At 43.3% G+C, this 20,008-nt stretch overlaps 1 protein-coding gene across 5 annotated transcripts in view; it reads left to right on the top strand.

Moving 5' to 3' along the window:
* LOC118394033 (intermembrane lipid transfer protein VPS13A-like) overlaps positions 1-17,681 on the top strand; it is a 72,032-nt gene extending 54,351 nt beyond the window's left edge. For 4 of the 5 annotated variants that reach the window (XM_052461275.1, XM_052461274.1, XM_052461278.1 and 1 more), the window contains 11 exons: positions 5,575-5,688; positions 5,887-6,032; positions 8,812-8,893; positions 9,084-9,197; positions 9,361-9,436; positions 9,915-10,078; positions 10,731-11,015; positions 15,587-15,672; positions 15,766-15,889; positions 16,176-16,250; positions 16,382-17,681. In XM_052461275.1, the coding sequence (XP_052317235.1) occupies positions 5,575-5,688; positions 5,887-6,032; positions 8,812-8,893; positions 9,084-9,197; positions 9,361-9,436; positions 9,915-10,078; positions 10,731-11,015; positions 15,587-15,672; positions 15,766-15,889; positions 16,176-16,250; positions 16,382-16,432 (1,317 nt within the window). In that variant the 3' untranslated portion in view covers positions 16,433-17,681. The remainder of the gene's footprint in view (positions 1-5,574; positions 5,689-5,886; positions 6,033-8,811; positions 8,894-9,083; positions 9,198-9,360; positions 9,437-9,914; positions 10,079-10,730; positions 11,016-15,586; positions 15,673-15,765; positions 15,890-16,175; positions 16,251-16,381) is intronic. The other variant, XM_052461276.1, reaches the window with a different exon arrangement.
* Positions 17,682-20,008: the final 2,327 nt, after the last annotated feature.

The following is a 20,008-nucleotide window of genomic DNA, read 5'->3' as shown; positions in this document are numbered from 1 at the left end:
TACTGTGACTCAGAATATGTACGTGAGGAGCTGCTTTGTCTATAGGATACTGACTCAGAGCCGGTACGTGTGGAGCTGCTTTGTCTATAGGATACTGTGACTCAGAGCCGGTACGTGTGGAGCTGCTTTGTCTACAGGATACTGTGACTCAGAATAGGTACGTGTGGAGCTGCTTTGTCTATAGGATACTGTGACTCAGAGCCGGTACGTGTGGAGCTGCTTTGTCTATAGGATACTGTGACTCAGAGCCGGTACGTGTGGAGCTGCTTTGTCTATAGGATACTGTGACTCAGAATAGGTACGTGTGGAGCTGCTTTGTCTATAGGATACTGTGACTCAGAATATGCACGTGAGGAGCTGCTTTGTCTATAGGATACTGTGACTCAGAGCCGGTACGTGTGGAGCTGCTTTGTCTATAGGATACTGTGACTCAGAGCCGGTACGTGTGGAGCTGCTTTGTCTATAGGATACTGTGACTCAGAATAGGTACGTGTGGAGCTGTTTGTCTATAGGATACTGTGACTCAGAATATGTACGTGAGGAGCTGCTTTGTCTATAGGATACTGACTCAGAATAGGTACGTGTGGAGCTGCTTTGTCTATAGGATACTGTGACTCAGAGCCGGTACGTGTGGAACTGCTTTGTCTATAGGATACTGTGACTCAGAGCCGGTACGTGTGGAGCTGCTTTGTCTATAGGATACTGTGACTCAGAGCAGGTACGTGTGGAGCTGCTTTGTCTATAGGATACTGTGCCTCAGAGCCGGTACGTGTTGAGCTGTTTGTCTATAGGATACTGTGACTCAGAATATGTACGTGAGGAGCTGCTTTGTCTATAGGATACTGACTCAGAGCCGGTACGTGTGGAGCTGCTTTGTCTATAGGATACTGTGACTCAGAGCCGGTACGTGTGGAGCTGCTTTGTCTATAGGATACTGTGACTCAGAATAGGTATGTGTGGAGCTGCTTTGTCTATAGGATACTGTGACTCAGAGCCGGTACGTGTGGAGCTGCTTTGTCTATAGGATACTGTGACTCAGAGCCGGTACGTGTGGAGCTGCTTTGTCTACAGGATACTGTGACTCAGAATAGGTACGTGTGGAGCTGCTTTGTCTATAGGATACTGTGACTCAGAGCCGGTACGTGTGGAGCTGCTTTGTCTATAGGATACTGTGACTCAGAGCCGGTACGTGTGGAACTGCTTTGTCTATAGGATACTGTGACTCAGAATAGGTACGTGTGGAGCTGCTTTGTCTATAGGATACTGACTCAGAGCCGTCGTGTGGAACTGCTTTGTCTATAGGATACTGTGACTCAGAGCCGGTACGTGTGGAGCTGCTTTGTCTATAGGATACTGTGACTCAGAGCCGCTGCTTTGTCTATAGGATACTGTGACTCAGAGCCGGTACGTGTGGAGCTGCTTTGTCTATAGGATACTGTGACTCAGAGCCGGTACGTGTGGAGCTGCTTTGTCTATAGGATACTGTGACTCAGAGCCGGTACGTGTGGAGCTGCTTTGTCTATAGGATACTGTGACTCAGAGCCGGTACGTGTGGAGCTGCTTTGTCTATAGGATACTGTGACTCAGAGCCGGTACGTGTGGAACTGCTTTGTCTATAGGATACTGTGACTCAGAATAGGTACGTGTGGAGCTGCTTTGTCTATAGGATACTGTGACTCAGAATATGCACGTGAGGAGCTGCTTTGTCTATAGGATACTGACTCAGAGCCGGTACGTGTGGATCTGCTTTGTCTATAGGATACTGTGACTCAGAATAGGTACGTGAGGAGCTGCTTTTTCTTTTGGATACTGTGACTCAGAATAGGTACATGTGGAGCTGCTTTGTCTATAGGATACTGTGACTCAGAATAGGTACATGTGGAGCTGCTTTGTCTATAGGATACTGTGACTCAGAATAGGTACGTGTGGAACTGTTTTGTCTATAGGATACTGTGACTCAGAATAGGTACGTGTGGAGCTGTTTTGTCTATAGGATACTGTGACTCAGAATAGGTACATGTGGAGCTGCTTTGTCTATAGGATACTGTGACTCAGAATAGGTACGTGTGGAGCTGCTTTGTCTATAGGATACTGTGACTCAGAATAGGTACGTGTGGAGCTGCTTTGTCTATAGGATACTGTGACTCAGAATAGGTATGTGTGGAGCTGCTTTGTCTATAGGATACTGTGACTCAGAGCCGGTACGTGTGGAACTGTTTTGTCTATAGGATACTGTGACTCAGAATAGGTACGTGTGGAGCTGCTTTGTCTATAGGATACTGTGACTCAGAATAGGTACGTGTGGAGCTGCTTTGTCTATAGGATACTGTGACTCAGAATAGGTACGTGTGGAGCTGCTTTGTCTATAGGATACTGTGACTCAGAATAGGTACGTGTGGAACTGTTTTGTCTATAGGATACTGTGACTCAGAATAGGTACGTGTGGAACTGTTTTGTCTATAGGATACTGTGACTCAGAATAGGTACGTGTGGAGCTGCTTTGTCTATAACCCATGCATGCTACTACTAAATGGGAAGATGAAGCAAAAGCCTTCACAGATAATTTTGAGGAGAGAGGTGTCTATTAAAAACATTTTCGCTATTACAACTGACGGTGCCTCCGCTATGGTGGGAAACATAAAGGATCCACAAAGCTGATTGAAGATAAGATTGGCCACCATGTGGTTAAATGTCACTGTATCATTCACCAAGAGAATCTGTGTTCAAAGATTAAACCCGTAGTGCTTAATCTTGGACAGTGCCTCTGTTTAGCGAGCTATGGAATTCTTCAGTTTGTGAGCAATTAGATATTCAACAGACACAGTTAGTTGTAATGCACATATGAAAATCATAACTGGCACGATCGTTAAAAATATTTTTTCGTTGAAAATCTTCTTTTTTTTAAATTGCAAATTGGCACTCCACACAAAGGTTGCCGACGCCTGCTATAGACCTTTTCAACTGTCCAAACAATAACACTTTCTGCACTGAACAAAAATATAAACGCAACATATAAAGTGTTGCTCCCATGTTTCTTGAGCTGAAATAAAAGATCCCAGACATTTTCCATATGCACAAGAAGTATTTCTCTCAAATGTTTTGCACAAATTTGTTTGCATCACTTTTAGTGAGCATTTCTGCTTTGCCAAGATAATCCATCCACCTGACAGGTGTGGCATATCAAGAAGCTGATTAAACAGTATGATTATTACACATTGTCATTACTCAGGTGCACCTTGTGCTGGGGACAATAAAAGGCAACTCTAAAATGTGCAGTTTTGTCACACAACACAGTGCTACAGATGTCTCAAGTTTTGAGGAGTGTGCATTTGGCATGCTAACTGTAGGGATGTCCACCAGAGCTGTTGCCAGAGAACTTAATGTTAATTTCTCTACCCTAAGTTGCCTCCAACGTTCTTTTTAGAGAATTTGGCAGTATGGCCAACCAGCCTCACAAATGCAGACCAACGTGTAACTACGCCAGCCCAGGACCTCCACATCTGGGTTCTTCACCTGCGGGATCGTCTGAGACCAGCCACCCGGACAGCTGGTGAAACTGTGGGTTTGCACAACCAAAGAATTTTTGCACAAACCGTCTAGCGGAAGCTCATCTGCGTGCTCGTTGTCCTCACCAGGGTCTTTACCTGACTGCAGTTCAGCGTTGTAACTGACTTCAATGGGCAAATGCTCACCTTCAATGGGCACTGGCACACTGGAGAAGTGTGCTCTTCACAGATGAATCCCTGTTTCAACTGTACCGGGCAGATGGCAGACAGCATGTATGGCGGCGTGTGGGCGAACGATTTGCTGATGCCAACGTTATGAACAGAGTGCCCCATGGTGGCGGTGGGGTTATGGTATGGGCAGGCATCAAACACAAGTACATTTTATCAATGGCAATTTGAATTCACAGAGATACTGTGATGAGATCCTGAGGCACATTGTCGTGCCATTCATCCGCCGACATCACCTAATGTTTAATCGTGATAATGAAGGGCCCCATGTCGCAAGAATCTGTACACAATTCATGGAAGCTGAAAATGTCCCAGTTCTTCCATGGCCTGCATACTCACCAGACATGTCACCCATTGAGCATGTTTGGGAGGCTCTGGATTGATGTGTACGGCAGCTTGTTCCAGTTCCCGCCAGTATCCAGCAACTTTGCACAGCCATTGAAGAGGAGTGTGACAACATTCCACAGGCCAAAATCAACAGCCTGATCAACTAACTCTATGCGAAGTAGATGTCGTGCTGCATCAGGCAAATGGGGTTCACCAGATACTGACTGGTTTTCTGATCCACACCACTACCTCCACGTCATCATCTATCATCTGGTGCTGTCACCCACCCTGAGACCTAAAGTACTGTTATCCAAGCCTAACCAAGATCATGGGTTTGGTAGGATAAAGGATGCTGCTTTGTGGGTATGAAGTGCTGTTGTAGAGAGGGGTTGCATCTTAGGTCAGCCATATACAGGGATTGTTACACCTACACCAATGATCAAGGACATCAGCTACAAATCTTTGTAATATCATCAAACAAAATGAGAGTGAGTGACAACCAAATAAAAGAGAAAAACAGGGAACGTTCACTGTATGCTATACTTAAATTCAGGAATCAACACTGTATTTCCTATCATTCAAAGACATTTAACATTACATTTAAGTCATTTAGCAGACGCTCTTATCCAGAGCGACTTACAAATTGGTGCATTCACCTTATGACATCCAATGGAACAGCCACTTTACAATAGTGCATCTAAATCTTTTAAGGGGAGGGGGGGGGGTGAGAAGGATTACTTTATCCTATCCTAGAACGCCTATGTAAACAGTTAATGGGTTTAGACATTCATCTTACTCCAAAACAAGAGATGATTGAATAGTTAAATGAATAGTGTGGCTGGGCTGGAACAGAAACCTGCACACCCAGTAGCTAGATCTCTAGGAGCAAGAGAAACTACAATGTATATAACCCGTTGGAGATATACCCTTCAGTCTCTCCAGGACTTGAGACTCTCTTTGTGACCTTCATCTGCAGAGTTCGCAGGTCTCTGTATCGGAGGTTAGAAAACATAGAAATTAGACTAGGACTTGCGTCATTATTCTCAAGTAATATAACATTTGTTTCATTTTTCTATAATTTGTCATAGTTCATGGTAGCTAACATTGTTTTTAGCAGATCAAGCTAACGTTTGTTTCATTAAAATAACAAATATTGGATGTCTGTCTATCCTATTTATATGTACTTAGCTGACATTACCTAGAATATATAGTTAACTTGATAAACAATTGACCCTTGTATCCACATCCTGCTGCTAACATTACTATCCATGCAGGCAATGCAGCCCGCTGCGATGCTTCTTTGGGAAATCTATCAACTTTAATATTCTAAAATAGATTTGTCCCTGGACGTAAGACCCATCCTACCTGCGAATACTATGACAACAACTAGACTAAGTTTAGAACTGTGACGAAACAGCTGTTGTTTACAAAAGCAATTGAAGTTCTTTTTGAGTTCCTGGGTTCACTTCCGCTCCTCGTCAATATCTCTCTCCTCTCCCTCGGTGGTGTTCAGGTGGAGTTGTTTGAGAAGGACATTAAGTATCTGAAGACTGAGCTGAACAACATCTCAGCCGCTGACACGTCCCCTATCAGTCTCTATGAGTACTTCCACATCTCTCCCATCAAGGTGAGCTTCAGTGTCATTACAGTGCATTTACTACCTGTATGCTATATTACATTAGGGCCAGGAGATTTTCCAGACAGCATGGCTTGACCAGTAGGCCATCTAGTCATGAATTGTTATTGGCCAGTTATGCACCATAGCAAGGGATTCTATCATGGGATGATGTAGCTATAGCAAGGTGTGTTTGTATTTGTTTGATAGTTGCACCTGAGTTTGTCTTTGAGTTCTGGAGGTGAGGATGGTAATAAGGAGAAGAGGGAGACTGAGGTCATCCCTGTCCAATCCCTCAATCTGCTGCTGAAGAGCATCGGAGCAACCCTCACTGATGTGCAGGACGTCGTCTTCAAGTATGGACACATACAATGGCACACGCGCACACACACACACACACACACACACACACACACACACACACACACACACACACACACACATATATACAGTACCAGTCAATAGTTTGGACACACCTCCTCATTCCAGGGTTTTTCTATATTTGTACTATTTTCTACATTGTAGAATAATAGTGAAGACATCAAAACTATGAAATAACACATGGAATCATGTAGTAATGAAAAAAGTGTTAAACAAATTCTTCAAAGTAGCCACCCTTTGCCTTGATGACAGCTTTGCACACTTGGCATTCTCTCAACCAGCTTCATGAGGTAATCACCTGGAATGCATTTCAATTAACAGGTGTGCCTTGTTATAAGTTAATTTGTGGAATTTCTTTCCTTCTTAATGCATTTGAGCCAATCAGTTGTGTTGTGACATGGTAGGGGTGGTATACAGAAGATAGTCATATTTGGTAAAATACCAAGTCCATATAACAGCTCAAATAAGCAAAACAAAACACAGTCCATCATTACATTAAGACATTTCAATAATTGTGAAAGTTTCTTCAAGTGCAGTTGCAAAAACCATCCAGCACTATGATGAAACTGGCTCTCATGAGGACCGCCACAGGAATGGAAGACCCAGAGTTACCTCTGCTGCAGAGGATAAGTACATTTGAGTTACTGTACAAGCCTCAGACATTACAGCCTAAATAAATGCTTCACAGAGTTCAAGTAGAAGACACATCTCAACATCAACTGTTCAGAGGCGACGGTGTGAATCAGTCGTTCATGGTCGAATTGTTGCAAAGAAACCACGACTAAAGGACACCAATAAGAAGAAGAGACTTGCTTGGGCCAAGAAACACGAGCAATGGGCATTAAACCAGTGGAAATCTGTCCTTTGGTCTGGTGAGTCAAAATGTGAGATTTTTGGTTCCAACAGCTGTGTCTTTGTGAGACACAGAGTAGGTGAACGGATGATCTCTGCATGTGTGGTTCCCACTGTGAAGCACGGAGGAGGTGTGATGGTGTGGGGGTGCTTTGCTGTTGACACTGTCTGTGATTTATTTAGAATTCAAGGCAGACTTAACCAGCATAGCTACCAATGCATTCTGCTGTGTGGGAACTCCTTCAAGCCTGTTGGACAAGCATTCCAGGTGAAGCTGGTTGATGAAATGCCAAGAGTGTGCAAAGCTGTCATCAAGGCAAGGGGGGCAACTTTGAAAAATCTCAACTATATTTTGATCTGTTTAACACTTTTTTTGGTTACTACATGATTCCATATGTGTTATTCATAGTTTTGATGTCTTCATCTATTATTCTACAATGTAGAAAGTAATAGAAATAAAGAAAAACCCTTGAATGAGTAGGTGTGTCCAAGCTTTTAACTGGTACTAATATATATATCAGTTGAAGTCGGAAGTTTACAAGAAATTTGTTGAGTGGTTGAAAAACACGTTTTAATGACTCCAACTTAAGTGGTACACTTAACTAGCCTTAGGTTGGAGTAATTAAAACTTGTTTTTCAACCACTCAACAAATGTCTTGTTAACAAACTATAGTTTTGGCAAGTCGGTTAGGACATCTACTTTGTGCATGACACAAGTAATTTTTCCAACAATTGCTTACAGACAGATTATTTCACTTATAATTCACTATATCACAATTCCAGTGGGTCAGAAATTTGCATAAACTAAATTCACTGAAAATGATGTCATGCCTTTAGAAGCTTCTGATTGGCAAATTGACATCATTTGATTCAATTGGAGGTGTACCTGTGGATGTATTTCAAGGTCTACCTTGAAAAAAGAAAGAAATCAGCCACGACCTCAGAAATAAAATTGTAGACCTCCACAAGTCTGGTTCATCCTTGGGAGCAATTTCCAAACACCGGAAGGTACCACGTTCATCTTTACAAACAATAGTACGCAAGTATAAACACCATAGGAGCATGCAGCCGTCATACCGCTCAGGAAGGAGACGCATTTTGTCTCCTAGATATGAACGTACTTTGGTGCGAAAAGTGCAAATCAATCCCAGAACAACAGCAAAAGACCCAGAGAAGATACTGGAGGAAACCGGTACAAAAGTATCTATATCCACAGTAAAATGAGTCCTATATTGACATAACCTGAAAGGCCGCTCGGCAAGGAAGAAGCCACTGCTCCGCCATAAAAAAGCCAGACTACAGTTTGCAACTGCACATGGGGACAAAGATCATACTTTTTGGAGAAATGTCCTCTGGTCTGATGAAACAAAAAAAGAACCATTTGGCCATAATGACCATCATTATGTTTGGAGCAAAAAGGTGGAGGCTTGCAAGCCGAAGAACACCATCCCAACCGTGAAGCACAGGGGTGGCAGCATCATGTTGCGGGGGTGCTTTACTGCAGGAGGGACTGATGCACTTCACAAAATAGATGGCATCTGGATTTTTTTTCTCATTTTTCTGTCATAGTTGAAGTGTACCTATGATAAAAATTACAGGCCTCTCATTCTCATTTTTTTAAGTGGGAGAACTTGCACAATTGGTGGCTGACTAAATTCTTTTTTCCCCCACTGTACACACACACACACACACACACACACACACACACACACACACACACACACACACACACACACACACACACACACACACACACACACACACACACACACACACAGAGACTCTACAAAAGCACTTCATGCCATTTATTTGCTTTTGGCAAAGCTTTATTTTACCATGTCCCCTTTTTGTAAACATTTACACTAGCGTCTGACCCACTGTCATTTTCTGTAACTTCCCTAGATTGGCCTATTTCGAGTTGACATTCCAGTTTCGCACTCGCCAGCAACTACAATGGGAGGTCATCAGACACTACTCGAAGCAGGTAACATCTCACACACACTCTACTCCAATTGGGAACTAATGGCCAAATCCGAGCAAGTCACTCATTCACTTCAACTAATGGTTTATGTGAAAACTTTTAGTTCCTCTAATTAGGATCCCCCCCCCCCAACAAGTAATGTAGTTACTATGATACACAAGACAACTGAGCCATGTACCCATCCATGTCTTAGGCGATAAAGCAGATGTATGTGCTGGTATTGGGCTTGGACGTGCTGGGAAACCCCTTTGGACTGATCCGAGGTCTGTCTGAGGGAGTGGAGGCTTTCTTCTATGAGCCCTATCAGGTAAGACCCCAGTGCAACCAGTATGAACCACGCCAGGTCAAACTACGCATGAACTAAATCACTTATAGTGCCAAACACTATAAATGTGTAATACTTGACACAGTGCGGTAGTTATCTGTATAGATGGTATGTATCAGAGTAACTCTGTTTTGGGGTTCTCAAGGGAGCTATCCAGGGACCAGAGGAGTTTGTGGAGGGTATGGCACTGGGGGTGAAGGCACTGGTTGGAGGGGCAGTGGGTAAGTGCTGTTCTTGTTCATCTCTTTTCTGCTCACCTTGATTCTCCTTAATTCCCTCATTGCCATCCTTTCACTTCAGACTTACTTAACTATATTTACCCCCTGACATTTCCGTCATGCTCTCTCTCTCTAACGTTCTCTCTTCTTTGTCCTTCTCTTATGGGTCTCTCTTTCTCTCTCCCTTGTCTTCTCTCCCCCGATTTCTCTCTCCCCTGTCTTCTCTCCCCCTTTCTTCTCTCCCCCCTTTCTTCTCTCCCCCCTTTCTTCTCTCCCCCCTTTCTTCTCTCTCCCCTGTCTTCTCTCTCCCCTGTCTTCTCTCTCCCCTGTCTTCTCTCTCCCCTGTCTTCTCTCCCCCTGACTTCTCTCTCCCTTGTCTTCTCTCCTCTCTGTCTTCTCTACCCCTGTCCTCTCTCTCCCCAGTCTTTTCTCTCCCTTGTCTTCTAACTCCCCTCTTCTCTCTTCTCTTCCCTTCTCCCAGGGGGCATTGCAGGCGCTGCCTCCAGGATAACAGGCGCCATGGCGAAGGGTGTGGCTGCCATGACGATGGATGAGGAATACCAGCAGAAGAGACGAGAGGCTATGAACAAGCAGCCCAGCGGCCTGAGAGAGGGCCTGACTCGTGGAGGCAAAGGACTGGTCTCTGTGAGTCTGACCCACTATAGAACACTAACACCAGTACGGCCTAACTGGTGTCCGATAATCAAACCCAGAAACATCAGCACAACAGAACCGGGATGTGTGCAGTAGTACAACGTAACCTACTACGTTGTAGGGGAAGTTGAAGATAAGGTTGCGTTTACACAGGTAGCCTAATTCTGATCTTTTTCCACTAAATGTTATTTTGACCAATCAGATCAGCTCTTTTGCCAATAATTGGGCAAAATATTAGAATTGTGCTGCCTTTGTAAACACAGCCTAAGAGACATATTATTGTATAAATATTTTTAAAGAAGATTTCTGAATAGTTTTTATTTTTAACTATAAGAGTAGGACTAAAATGGCTCCATTCTCAGAACTTACAAACAATTTTCTAACTTGATATGCTTTGCGGATATGTCCCCAAAACTGTTGCCAATAATTGGGCAAAATATCAGAATTGGTATGCCTGTGTAAACACAGCCTAGGTGTTTCCTAATGACAAGTTCAGATAGTCTCCATTTCAACAGTCTTCACCCATCGGGTGCCTACAGAACACAATCCAGCTGTCTGTGAGTCTTACCAGTATAGCTGAGCAGTAGAAACAGTCTCTCAAACCTGTTCTCCCTGTCTGTAACACTCCCATTCTCCATCTCAGGGCTTCGTCAGTGGGATCACAGGGATCGTCACCATGCCCATTAGAGGTGCTCAGAAGGAGGGTGCGGCAGGCTTCTTTAAGGGTGTCGGGAAGGGGCTGGTGGGGGCTGTTGCCAGACCCACAGGAGGTATCATCGACATGGCCAGCAGCACTTTCCAGGGCATCAAGAGGGCGGCTGAGACGTCCCAGGATGTGGAGAGTCTGCGTCCGCCTCGCTTCATTCACGAGGACGGGGTCATCCGACCATATAAGGAGAGAGAAGGCGTTGGCAGCCAGATGCTACAGGTAACAGGAATTATCTTTAAAACATAAACTAACCCTTATATCCTCTGTAAACAGAGGACTTCTCTGATATTAGCCACCAAATAGAAGAACACTAACTAGAATTGGGGGATTATGTGAACTCCAATAAGAGACGCTAATCTTCCTTCATGTTCCAAATTGTTTTGCCATTCGTGTCCTAATGAACACGATGCCACAAGGTCAGGTGTCAGGGTTCATGTTAATGTGTGGCCTCGCATAAAAACATCCCCTTTCTCTCCCTCTCTCACTCCACTTCTCAGCCCCTTATTGCATCTCAAAGTCCAGATAGATTTTCATCTTCATTGTCTCTTTCATCCTAAATCTCATATTTATGTGCGTTAACCCACCTGGTCTATAGTTCTCCTATAGAGCATGGCTGTTGTAGTTCTCTGTGTGTGGAGTTCGACATAGGCTGTGTTTACACCCGAAGAACCCAATTCATTTTTTAACATTTTTATCCAATCTTTTTTTCCATCTGTCAACATGCAAGTTGTGACCCATATCTGATTTGCGCATTCACACTGATGGAGCCTCTGAAGCAGCACACAGATGCAATGCTCTTTTCATTTCACTGTTCCTTTCAATTTTGGTAGGTCATGTGCAAAAAAAAACATCTCAGAGCAAAACAATATCTGATTTGAGAGTCACATATGGAGCATCAGAATTAAATCAGCATTGAGATCCACATAAAGAAGTGATATAAATCGGAAGTCAGAAGATCATATTCCATTTGTTTTTGTTGCTGTTTACATATTAGGGAAAATATCAGATATGGAAATAATTGGCAAAAACTCTGAATGGGCTACCTGTGTAAAACCAGCCTTAATGATGTTAGGCCTTGTTCTAACTGGCAGTTTGAAGTGACTCAAATCTTATTTTTTGGCATATCCTATTCTAATCTGATCTTTTCCTGCAGTCTGAACAGACAAAAAGCACATGGAATCAGATGTTTTCCAATCACATTCAAACCACATTCATAGGTGGTTTGAAATCAGATACAAATCTGATTCCTGGCCATGTGACTTGTCTGAATGTTCTGTTCAGATTTTGCCCTCAAGTGTTTTTTTTTACTGTTATTTGGCATATCTTGTTGCTTGCTAGATACTCTGTTGACAGTTTGACAAAAACATGGTGTAGCTAACTAGCTTGTTAATTGTTTACAAACAAATTAGTGAGTGCGCTAACAAGCTAAATAGCTAGCTATCTTGTTGACGGTTGAATTTTAGAAAATTCAAAGCAATTGGGAAACTTCCAAGACAGGCGATGTTGGCACCTTAACTTGCTACACAAAAACGTGTGTGAGTGGGAGGAAGCACGAGCACGAGCACCACCACCAGTCAGCCTGCACCACCACCACCAGTCAGCCTGCACCACCACCACTGCCGCCAGTCAGCCTGCACCACCACCACCGCCAGTCAGCCTGCACCACTCCCACTAGTCAGCCTGCACCACTCCCACTAGTCAGCCTACACCACTCCCGCTAGTAAAAACATAATTTTATTTATTTTACCCTTCATCTGTCATCCAACCCTCTGCCCTATCATATAAGGGGGCGGAGTCAGAAATCTTAATAATTTAATTTATTTTAAAAAATATGAATGTTATGCTGTCGTGGAGCCAGGATTTTGGGGGGGAAAGTAGATATTATTCATTTTAAGTTAATATGAAATACAGTGGATTCCAAAATTACTGGCACCCCTGACTGGCAATGCACAAACAATACTTAAAACCATATAATTATAGAGAAACTCAAAAATACCAACGTGAGACATACTGTACTTTATTAATGTTTCAATGGAACAAACCAAAATCATACAATTATATAATACAAAATAAATGTAACCCAAATCAAGGTTCCATAATTATTGGCACTCCTCATTTAGTACTTAGTTCAACTACCTCTGGTAAGGATAACAGCATGGAGTCTTTTTCTGTAATGTTTGACAAGGTTAAGGAACACATTTGGAGGGATTTTGGACCATTCCTCTATGCAGATCCTTTCAAGATCCTTCACATTCTTGGGTTTGCGTTTATCAACTGCCCTCAAAATTGCCTGATACTTGGTGGAATTCATTATGCCATCAGTCTTAACCAGTGCCCCTGGACCTCTGGGATTAAAACAGCCCCAAAACATCACTGACCCACCACCATATTTCACAGTGGGTATGAGGTGCCCCTGGACCTCTGGGATTAAAACAGCCCCAAAACATCACTGACCCACCACCATATTTCACAGTGGGTATGAGGTGCCCCTGGACCTCTGGGATTAAAACAGCCCCAAAACATCACTGACCCACCACCATATTTCACAGTGGGTATGAGGTGCCCCTGGACCTCTGGGATTAAAACAGCCCCAAAACATCACTGACCCACCACCATATTTCACAGTGGGTATGAGGTGCCCCTGGACCTCTGGGATTAAAACAGCCCCAAAACACCACTGACCCACCACCATATTTCACAGTGGGTATGAGGTGCCCCTGGACCTCTGGGATTAAAACAGCCCCAAAACATCACTGACCCACCACCATATTTCACAGTGGGTATGAGGTGCCCCTGGACCTCTGGGATTAAAACAGCCCCAAAACACCACTGACCCACCACCATATTTCACAGTGGGTATGAGGTGCCCCTGGACCTCTGGGATTAAAACAGCCCCAAAACACCACTGACCCACCACCATATTTCACAGTGGGTATGAGGTGCCCCTGGACCTCTGGGATTAAAACAGCCCCAAAACATCACTGACCCACCACCATATTTCACAGTGGGTATGAGGTGCCCCTGGACCTCTGGGATTAAAACAGCCCCAAAACATCACTGACCCACCACCATATTTCACAGTGGGTATGAGGTGCCTCTCCTTGTATGCATATCTGTTTTGACGCCAAACATGCCGATACTGTATCTGACCAAAACGTTCCATTTTGATCTCATCTGACCAGAGCACCTTCTTCCAGTCATAATTTAAATGGCGTTTGGCAAACTCCAAGCACTTGCGTCTGTGTCTTGGGTCAGAAAGGGCTTTCTTCTGGCAACCCTTCCAAAGAGCCTGTGGAGGTGGCGTGTGATGGTGCTTTTTGAAACCTGGTGACCCCAAGACACTACCAAGGCCTGCAATTATTTCACAGTGATTCTTGGGGATTTTGTTGCTTCTCTCACCGTCCTCCTCCCAATCCTGGGGGGCAAAATGCATTTGCGTCCTCTACCTGTGAGGTTTCAACTGTTCCATATCTTTTGAATTTTATTATAATTGCCCTGACAGTGCTCAGTAGTAGTATATTCAATCGTTTGTGGATCTTCTTGTAGCCATTACCAGATTAATGAAGGTTTACCACCATCGGTCTCTTTTAAACTGCCAGTTCTTTTGTTTTCTTCATGGTGTTGGATGTCAAAGGGATATTGCATGCGTGTTACCTCATTTTTATACCCTAGTGAAACAGGAAGTGATGTAATGGCTCAGTATAGTTTCTTAAGACTTAGATAAACTTAAATAAGTGGAATGTAATTCCTGGTTTAATTTTGGTAGATATTATTTCCAATCATCTTTAAGGATGCCATTAATTGTGAAACCTGGATTTGGAGGACATTGGTTTTTAATTAAATCAATAAATTATTTGGGTGTCCAATGAAACATGATTAAAGTACAGTATTTCTTATATGTTGGTATTTTGAGTTTCTCTATAATTCTATTGTTTATGCATTGCCAGTCAGGGGTGGCAGTAATTTGAGCCCACTGTATATTTTATTGGGCTGGAGTGATGTAATGGTCAGTCAGCAGTCCTCCGTCATGGCATTTTGGCCCTCCCTCTTTCAGAGTCATTGCTATGCACTCAGTCTTTCACTCATATCCATCACTGCTGCTCTTCCTACTGAATAAAGTGCATTTTAAAACATCTATTTCATCGTCTTCTCATCCAAACCTTTTCTTATCACTTGATCAACATTCATTACCATGCAATTATGAAAGGTTTAAACGGTTTATAACAGGTATGCGTTAGACTCAATAAAGAAGTATCAGTGTACCACAGGGGAGTATTTAGATGGTCCACAAGTCAAGTGGAAAGATCATGGCCCTGTTTGAATACTTCAAAAATACACCAGTCTTCCTTCCTTCTTCCCTTGTTAGTTATCACTGATCTAACACACATTTATATGTGTAAGCAACTGTTGTAGCACAACTTTCTCCAATCCAGCCATGACAGATCAGCGATTTCTTCAAGGAATGGAGAAAGGAAGGATGCATCCATCAAGTATTCAAACAGAGCCTAGGATGTGTCATGCATGCAAGCCATTGTCAGATCCGTAGGGGAAGTATGTAGATCAGTAACAGTACTCATCAGATCTCTTGCCAGAGCCCGTGTGAATGGTGAACATCCCAAAGCCATTTTAATCGAAGTGTGAAAAGGGTACCAAATTTCTCTTATCATATCAGCAGTAGACTTAGCATTTAGTTTAGCATATCGTATGTTTAAATGTCCAATTTGATAAAGACGTGCCTATTTTCTAGAATTGTGTTGAAATAACCTGATAAGCAAATTCCTCTCTTTTAGAAAATTGAGAATGGACAGTTCGCCAAGTACAGATACTTTGCTCACGCCAAAGTAAACGAGTCAGATTTCTTGATGATCACCAAAAGGTAAGAGGCTGGCTGGAGTTTGTAGTATTAAATGTAGACTGTAATGGCTGTCTGTGAATGTTCTGAGGCTCTATCTATCTCTTGTCTTGCTAGTGGAATCTTTTTCGTGACCAAAGGCACATTTGGGCAGCTTACCTGTGAGTGGCAGTATCTGTTTGACGAGTTCACCAAGAAGCCCATGATCGTGGAGGGGAGGCGGCTTCGGATAGAGGCAAAGGTATCCTCATCTGCCCATTGTAGTGATACACACACACAAAGTAATACCCGATACTACGTGAATGAAACTCATCTTAACCAAACTGCTTATTATAACCATCTGAATAAACCGCTCCCCATTTGCAAAGGAGTATCTCCCTCTAGCTGGAAACGCCTGCGTATGGAATACCCCTTCACTCATTTGCATCCAAACAGTTTGTTCCTCTACATTATATCATAGTACGGCCCCCTATTTCTCAGAAATCATGTGTTATCTAAAAAAAAAAACTTTCCTGTATGTGTTTCAGGAGAGAGTAAAGTCTGTGTTTCATGCCAAAGAGTTTGGGAAGATTGTAAACTTTAAAAGTCCAGAAATAGCAGAGGTGGGTTAGCATAACATAAACTGCTGCCATTTTTTGCTGTCGTTGCACACACCAAACAATATGTCAGCAAATGAAACCAAACTGTAATTCTATGGTTTAGTATTGAAATGTGTGGTTTTGTTTATCTACAGTGGGTTCTTACCAAGCTGGAGGACGCCAGGGAGAGTCTACACAAGTACTGACTGGTCACTCCAATAGGGCCACCAACCAGCACTGAGACATGGCAAAAGTACAACGTTGACTGATAGTGTGTGTGTGTGTGTGTGTGTGTGTGTGTGTGTGTGTGTGTGTGTGTGTGTGTGTGTGTGTGTGTGTGTGCGCGCAAGGGTAGGGTGTGCCTCTGTCAGTATACTACCTACTCACCCCCAGGTTAGACTTGCTCTTTCATTCACACAGACACTCATACACAGACACAGACACAGACACACACACACACACACACACACGGACTGTCTGGACATCTTGCAGACACACAGGCTGCACTAGCTAACACTATCACTGCTCCGGTTGTACACAGCCATGTGGCAGAAATATCTCCTTGCACTTCCTTAAGCCAGTTTGGTCTGCCAGCGGTTGTAGAAGAGGCCGCGGGAGTATTCCAAGGCAGTAAACTACTCGCTGATGTTCTCTGTGTCAGTGGCACAGGTGAAGTGGGAGTAAGTCTGTCTGTCTAGGTTCTGCTCCTGGTACATCTTCAGGATGAACTCCCTGGTTGCTTTAGGGTCATTCTGTGTGCATTTCTCTATCAGAAGTCAAGTCATGTCAGGTTGCAGTCCGTGTGTCTGTAAAACAATGTGTTTGTATGTGTGTCAATGTCACTGCTATGATTGTACACAATTATGTGCCAGAAATGTCTCCATCTCCTAAATATACATGTTTGTTTTTTATATTTTCTTTGAAGAAGTAGGACTTTCCTAACGGAGCTCTGTCATCACATTACAATTTGTTTGACAGTTACTGAATGACGTGCTTGTAAAGAGCACTGTTTTTCAGAGTACTGTTTTTAACTGCCTTGATGTGTCTATGTTAAACAATTATTTTACTGTTGATATAGGAGGGTGAAAAGCATTTAAACTTTTTGTCAAATCAGCTTGTTAGCGGAGTCCAGTCCAAGATGCTAATGATTCTGTTCCAAGACTCACCCTAATTCCATTCCACCTCTTCCTAAATCACTAACTGTTGTTTTTCTACACAATTCTGCATGCATTTTTTTATATGTCAATCTGCTCTACATTAATTTCAGTGGGGTGTGTGGGTGTGTATACTGAGTGTACAAAACATTAAGAACACCTGCTCTTTCCATGACATAGACTGACCAGGTGAATCCAGGTGAAATTTATGATCTCTTATTGATGTAACTTGTTAAATCCACTTCAAATCAGTGTAGATGAAGGGGAGGAGACAGATTAAAGAAGGATTTTTAAGCCTTGAGACATGGATTGTGTATGTGTGCCATTCAGAGGGTGAAATGGCGTGACAAAAGATTTAAGTGCCTTTGAACAGGGTATGGTAGTCTGTGCCAGGCGCACCGGTTTACGACAAGAACTGCAATGCTGAGTGTTTTACACTCAACAGTTTTCTGTGTGTATCAAGAGTGATCCACCACCCAAAGGACATCCAGCCAACTTGAGACAACTTTGGGAAACATTGGTTTCAACATGAGCCAGCATCCCTGCAGAACGCTTTTAACACCGTGTAGAGTCTATGCACTAACGAATTCAGGCAATTGAGGGGAGGGTGTGGAGGGTAATGGAGTGGCAGCAGTGTTGGATTTTCTGGAAACCTGATTTGATGTGACTACAGATAGAGATTTACATGTTAGTCATTTAGCAGGCACTCTTATCCAGAGCGACTTACAGTTAGTGCATTCAAGATAGCTAGCTGGGACAACCACATCGCAGGCATAGAAAGTACATTTGTCCTCTAATGTACCTATCAGTAGAGTCAGCTGGGGGGGTCAATTGCATGTGCTGGTAAATTTTTCTGCGCATGTCGGAATTTTTTACGTAGCTGCTGTCCACTCTGCATGTTCCAACTACTGCATTCCATCCCTCAGTAGGCTATTAAGCATAATTTCATGTTATTTTATCAGGAGGGGGGTTAGGCTACATGTAGCTATTTACATGTTATAGCCTACACAAAAGACATGATCAACATGGTCATACAAAATTGTTTTCTATTTTTTCTTTTCTCCCCAATCGGTAGTTACAGTCTTGTCCCATCACTGCAACTCCCCTACGGACTCGGGAGAGGCGAAGGTCGAGAGCCATGTGTCCTCCGAAACACGACCCTGCCAAGCCACACTGCTCGCTTAACCCGGAAGCCAGCCGCACCAATGTGTTGGAATAAACACGGCCAAGTGGCAACCATGTCAGCGTGCATGCACCCGGCCCGCCACAGGAGTTGCTAGAGCGCGATGGGACAAGGACATCCCAGCCGGCCAGACCCTTCCCTAACCCGGACAATTGTGTGCCGCCTCATGGTTCTCCCAGTCGGCTGCAACACAGCCCGGGATCAAACCCGAATCTGTAGTGACGCCTCTAGCACTGCGATGCAGGGCCTTACACGGAGCCCAAACCGGCTGCGCGTGCGCCCTATCGTGCATAATTTTATTTTGTCCCCCTACACCAAACGCGGTCATGACACAGGTTCAAATATCAAAACAAACTCTGAACCAATGACATTAATTTGGGGACAGGTCGAAAAGCATTAAACATTTATGGCAATTTAGCTAGTTAGCTTGCACTTGCTAGCTAATGTACTATTTAGCTAGCTTGGTGTTGCTAGCTAATTTGTCCTGGGATATAAACATTGAGTTGTTATTTTACCTGAAATGCACAAGGTCCTCTACTCGGACAATTAATCCACTCGTAAAACGGCCAACGGAATCGTTTCTAGTCATCTCTCCTCCTTCCATGCTTTTTCAGCTACTGGGTTTGCTGTGCAGGGTTTTCCAAACTCGGTGCACGTTTTGGTTTTTGCCCTAACACTATACAGCTGATTCAAATAATCAACAAATCATCAAGCTTGATCATTTCAATCAGCTGTGTAGTCCTGAGGACCGAGTTTGGAAGGTGCTGGCGCTAGTGGCAACGATATGGCAGCAACCACATCACCAAAACGCAGATCGTTTTTGCCCCAATTCAATGTGTAGGGACTGCGTCCTGCTTGTGTGGCTGCATTATCCATTACAACAGATGGAGAAGGTTGTAGCCTTCATAATGGCCTTGAATGTTTGTTCAAATCACTGAAGGGTTTTAGTTGCAGCTGTTCAGGAATATCCGGCTACATCATGGTTCAGAAGACGGTGTGTAAAGTGAGGGAGGTGGAGTGTGAGCAGCAGCTACGTAGAAAACATGTGTGCGTAAAATAACACATGCACAGAATGTGATCTGTAGCTTTTGAGAAAAAGGTTTCCAGAGGGGTGGGGGCAGAAACTCTGGATTCGCAGCCAGGTCCTTTAAAATCTATGGGTGGGCTTGTGTCTCCTCATTGGCAATTTTCATGTTTTTATGCAGCAGGTATGCAGTGCCATTAACGACAGAGAGATTTTAAAATATATATACAGTACCAGTCAAAAGTTTGGACACCAAACTTTTAAAAACTATTTTCTACATTGTAGAATAATAGTGAAGACATCAACTATGAAATAATACATACGGAATCATGTAGTAAACACTAAATTGTTAAACAAATCAAAATATATTTTATATTTCATATTCTTCAAAGTAGCCAATCCTTGCCTTGATGACAGCTTT

The sequence above is a fragment of the Oncorhynchus keta genome, chromosome 14 (assembly GCF_023373465.1).
Source record: "Oncorhynchus keta strain PuntledgeMale-10-30-2019 chromosome 14, Oket_V2, whole genome shotgun sequence".
In the NCBI taxonomy this organism is placed as follows: domain Eukaryota; kingdom Metazoa; phylum Chordata; class Actinopteri; order Salmoniformes; family Salmonidae; genus Oncorhynchus; species Oncorhynchus keta.
The sequence above is the reverse complement of the archived record's forward strand: the minus strand, read 5'-3'. Positions and strand labels throughout refer to the sequence as shown.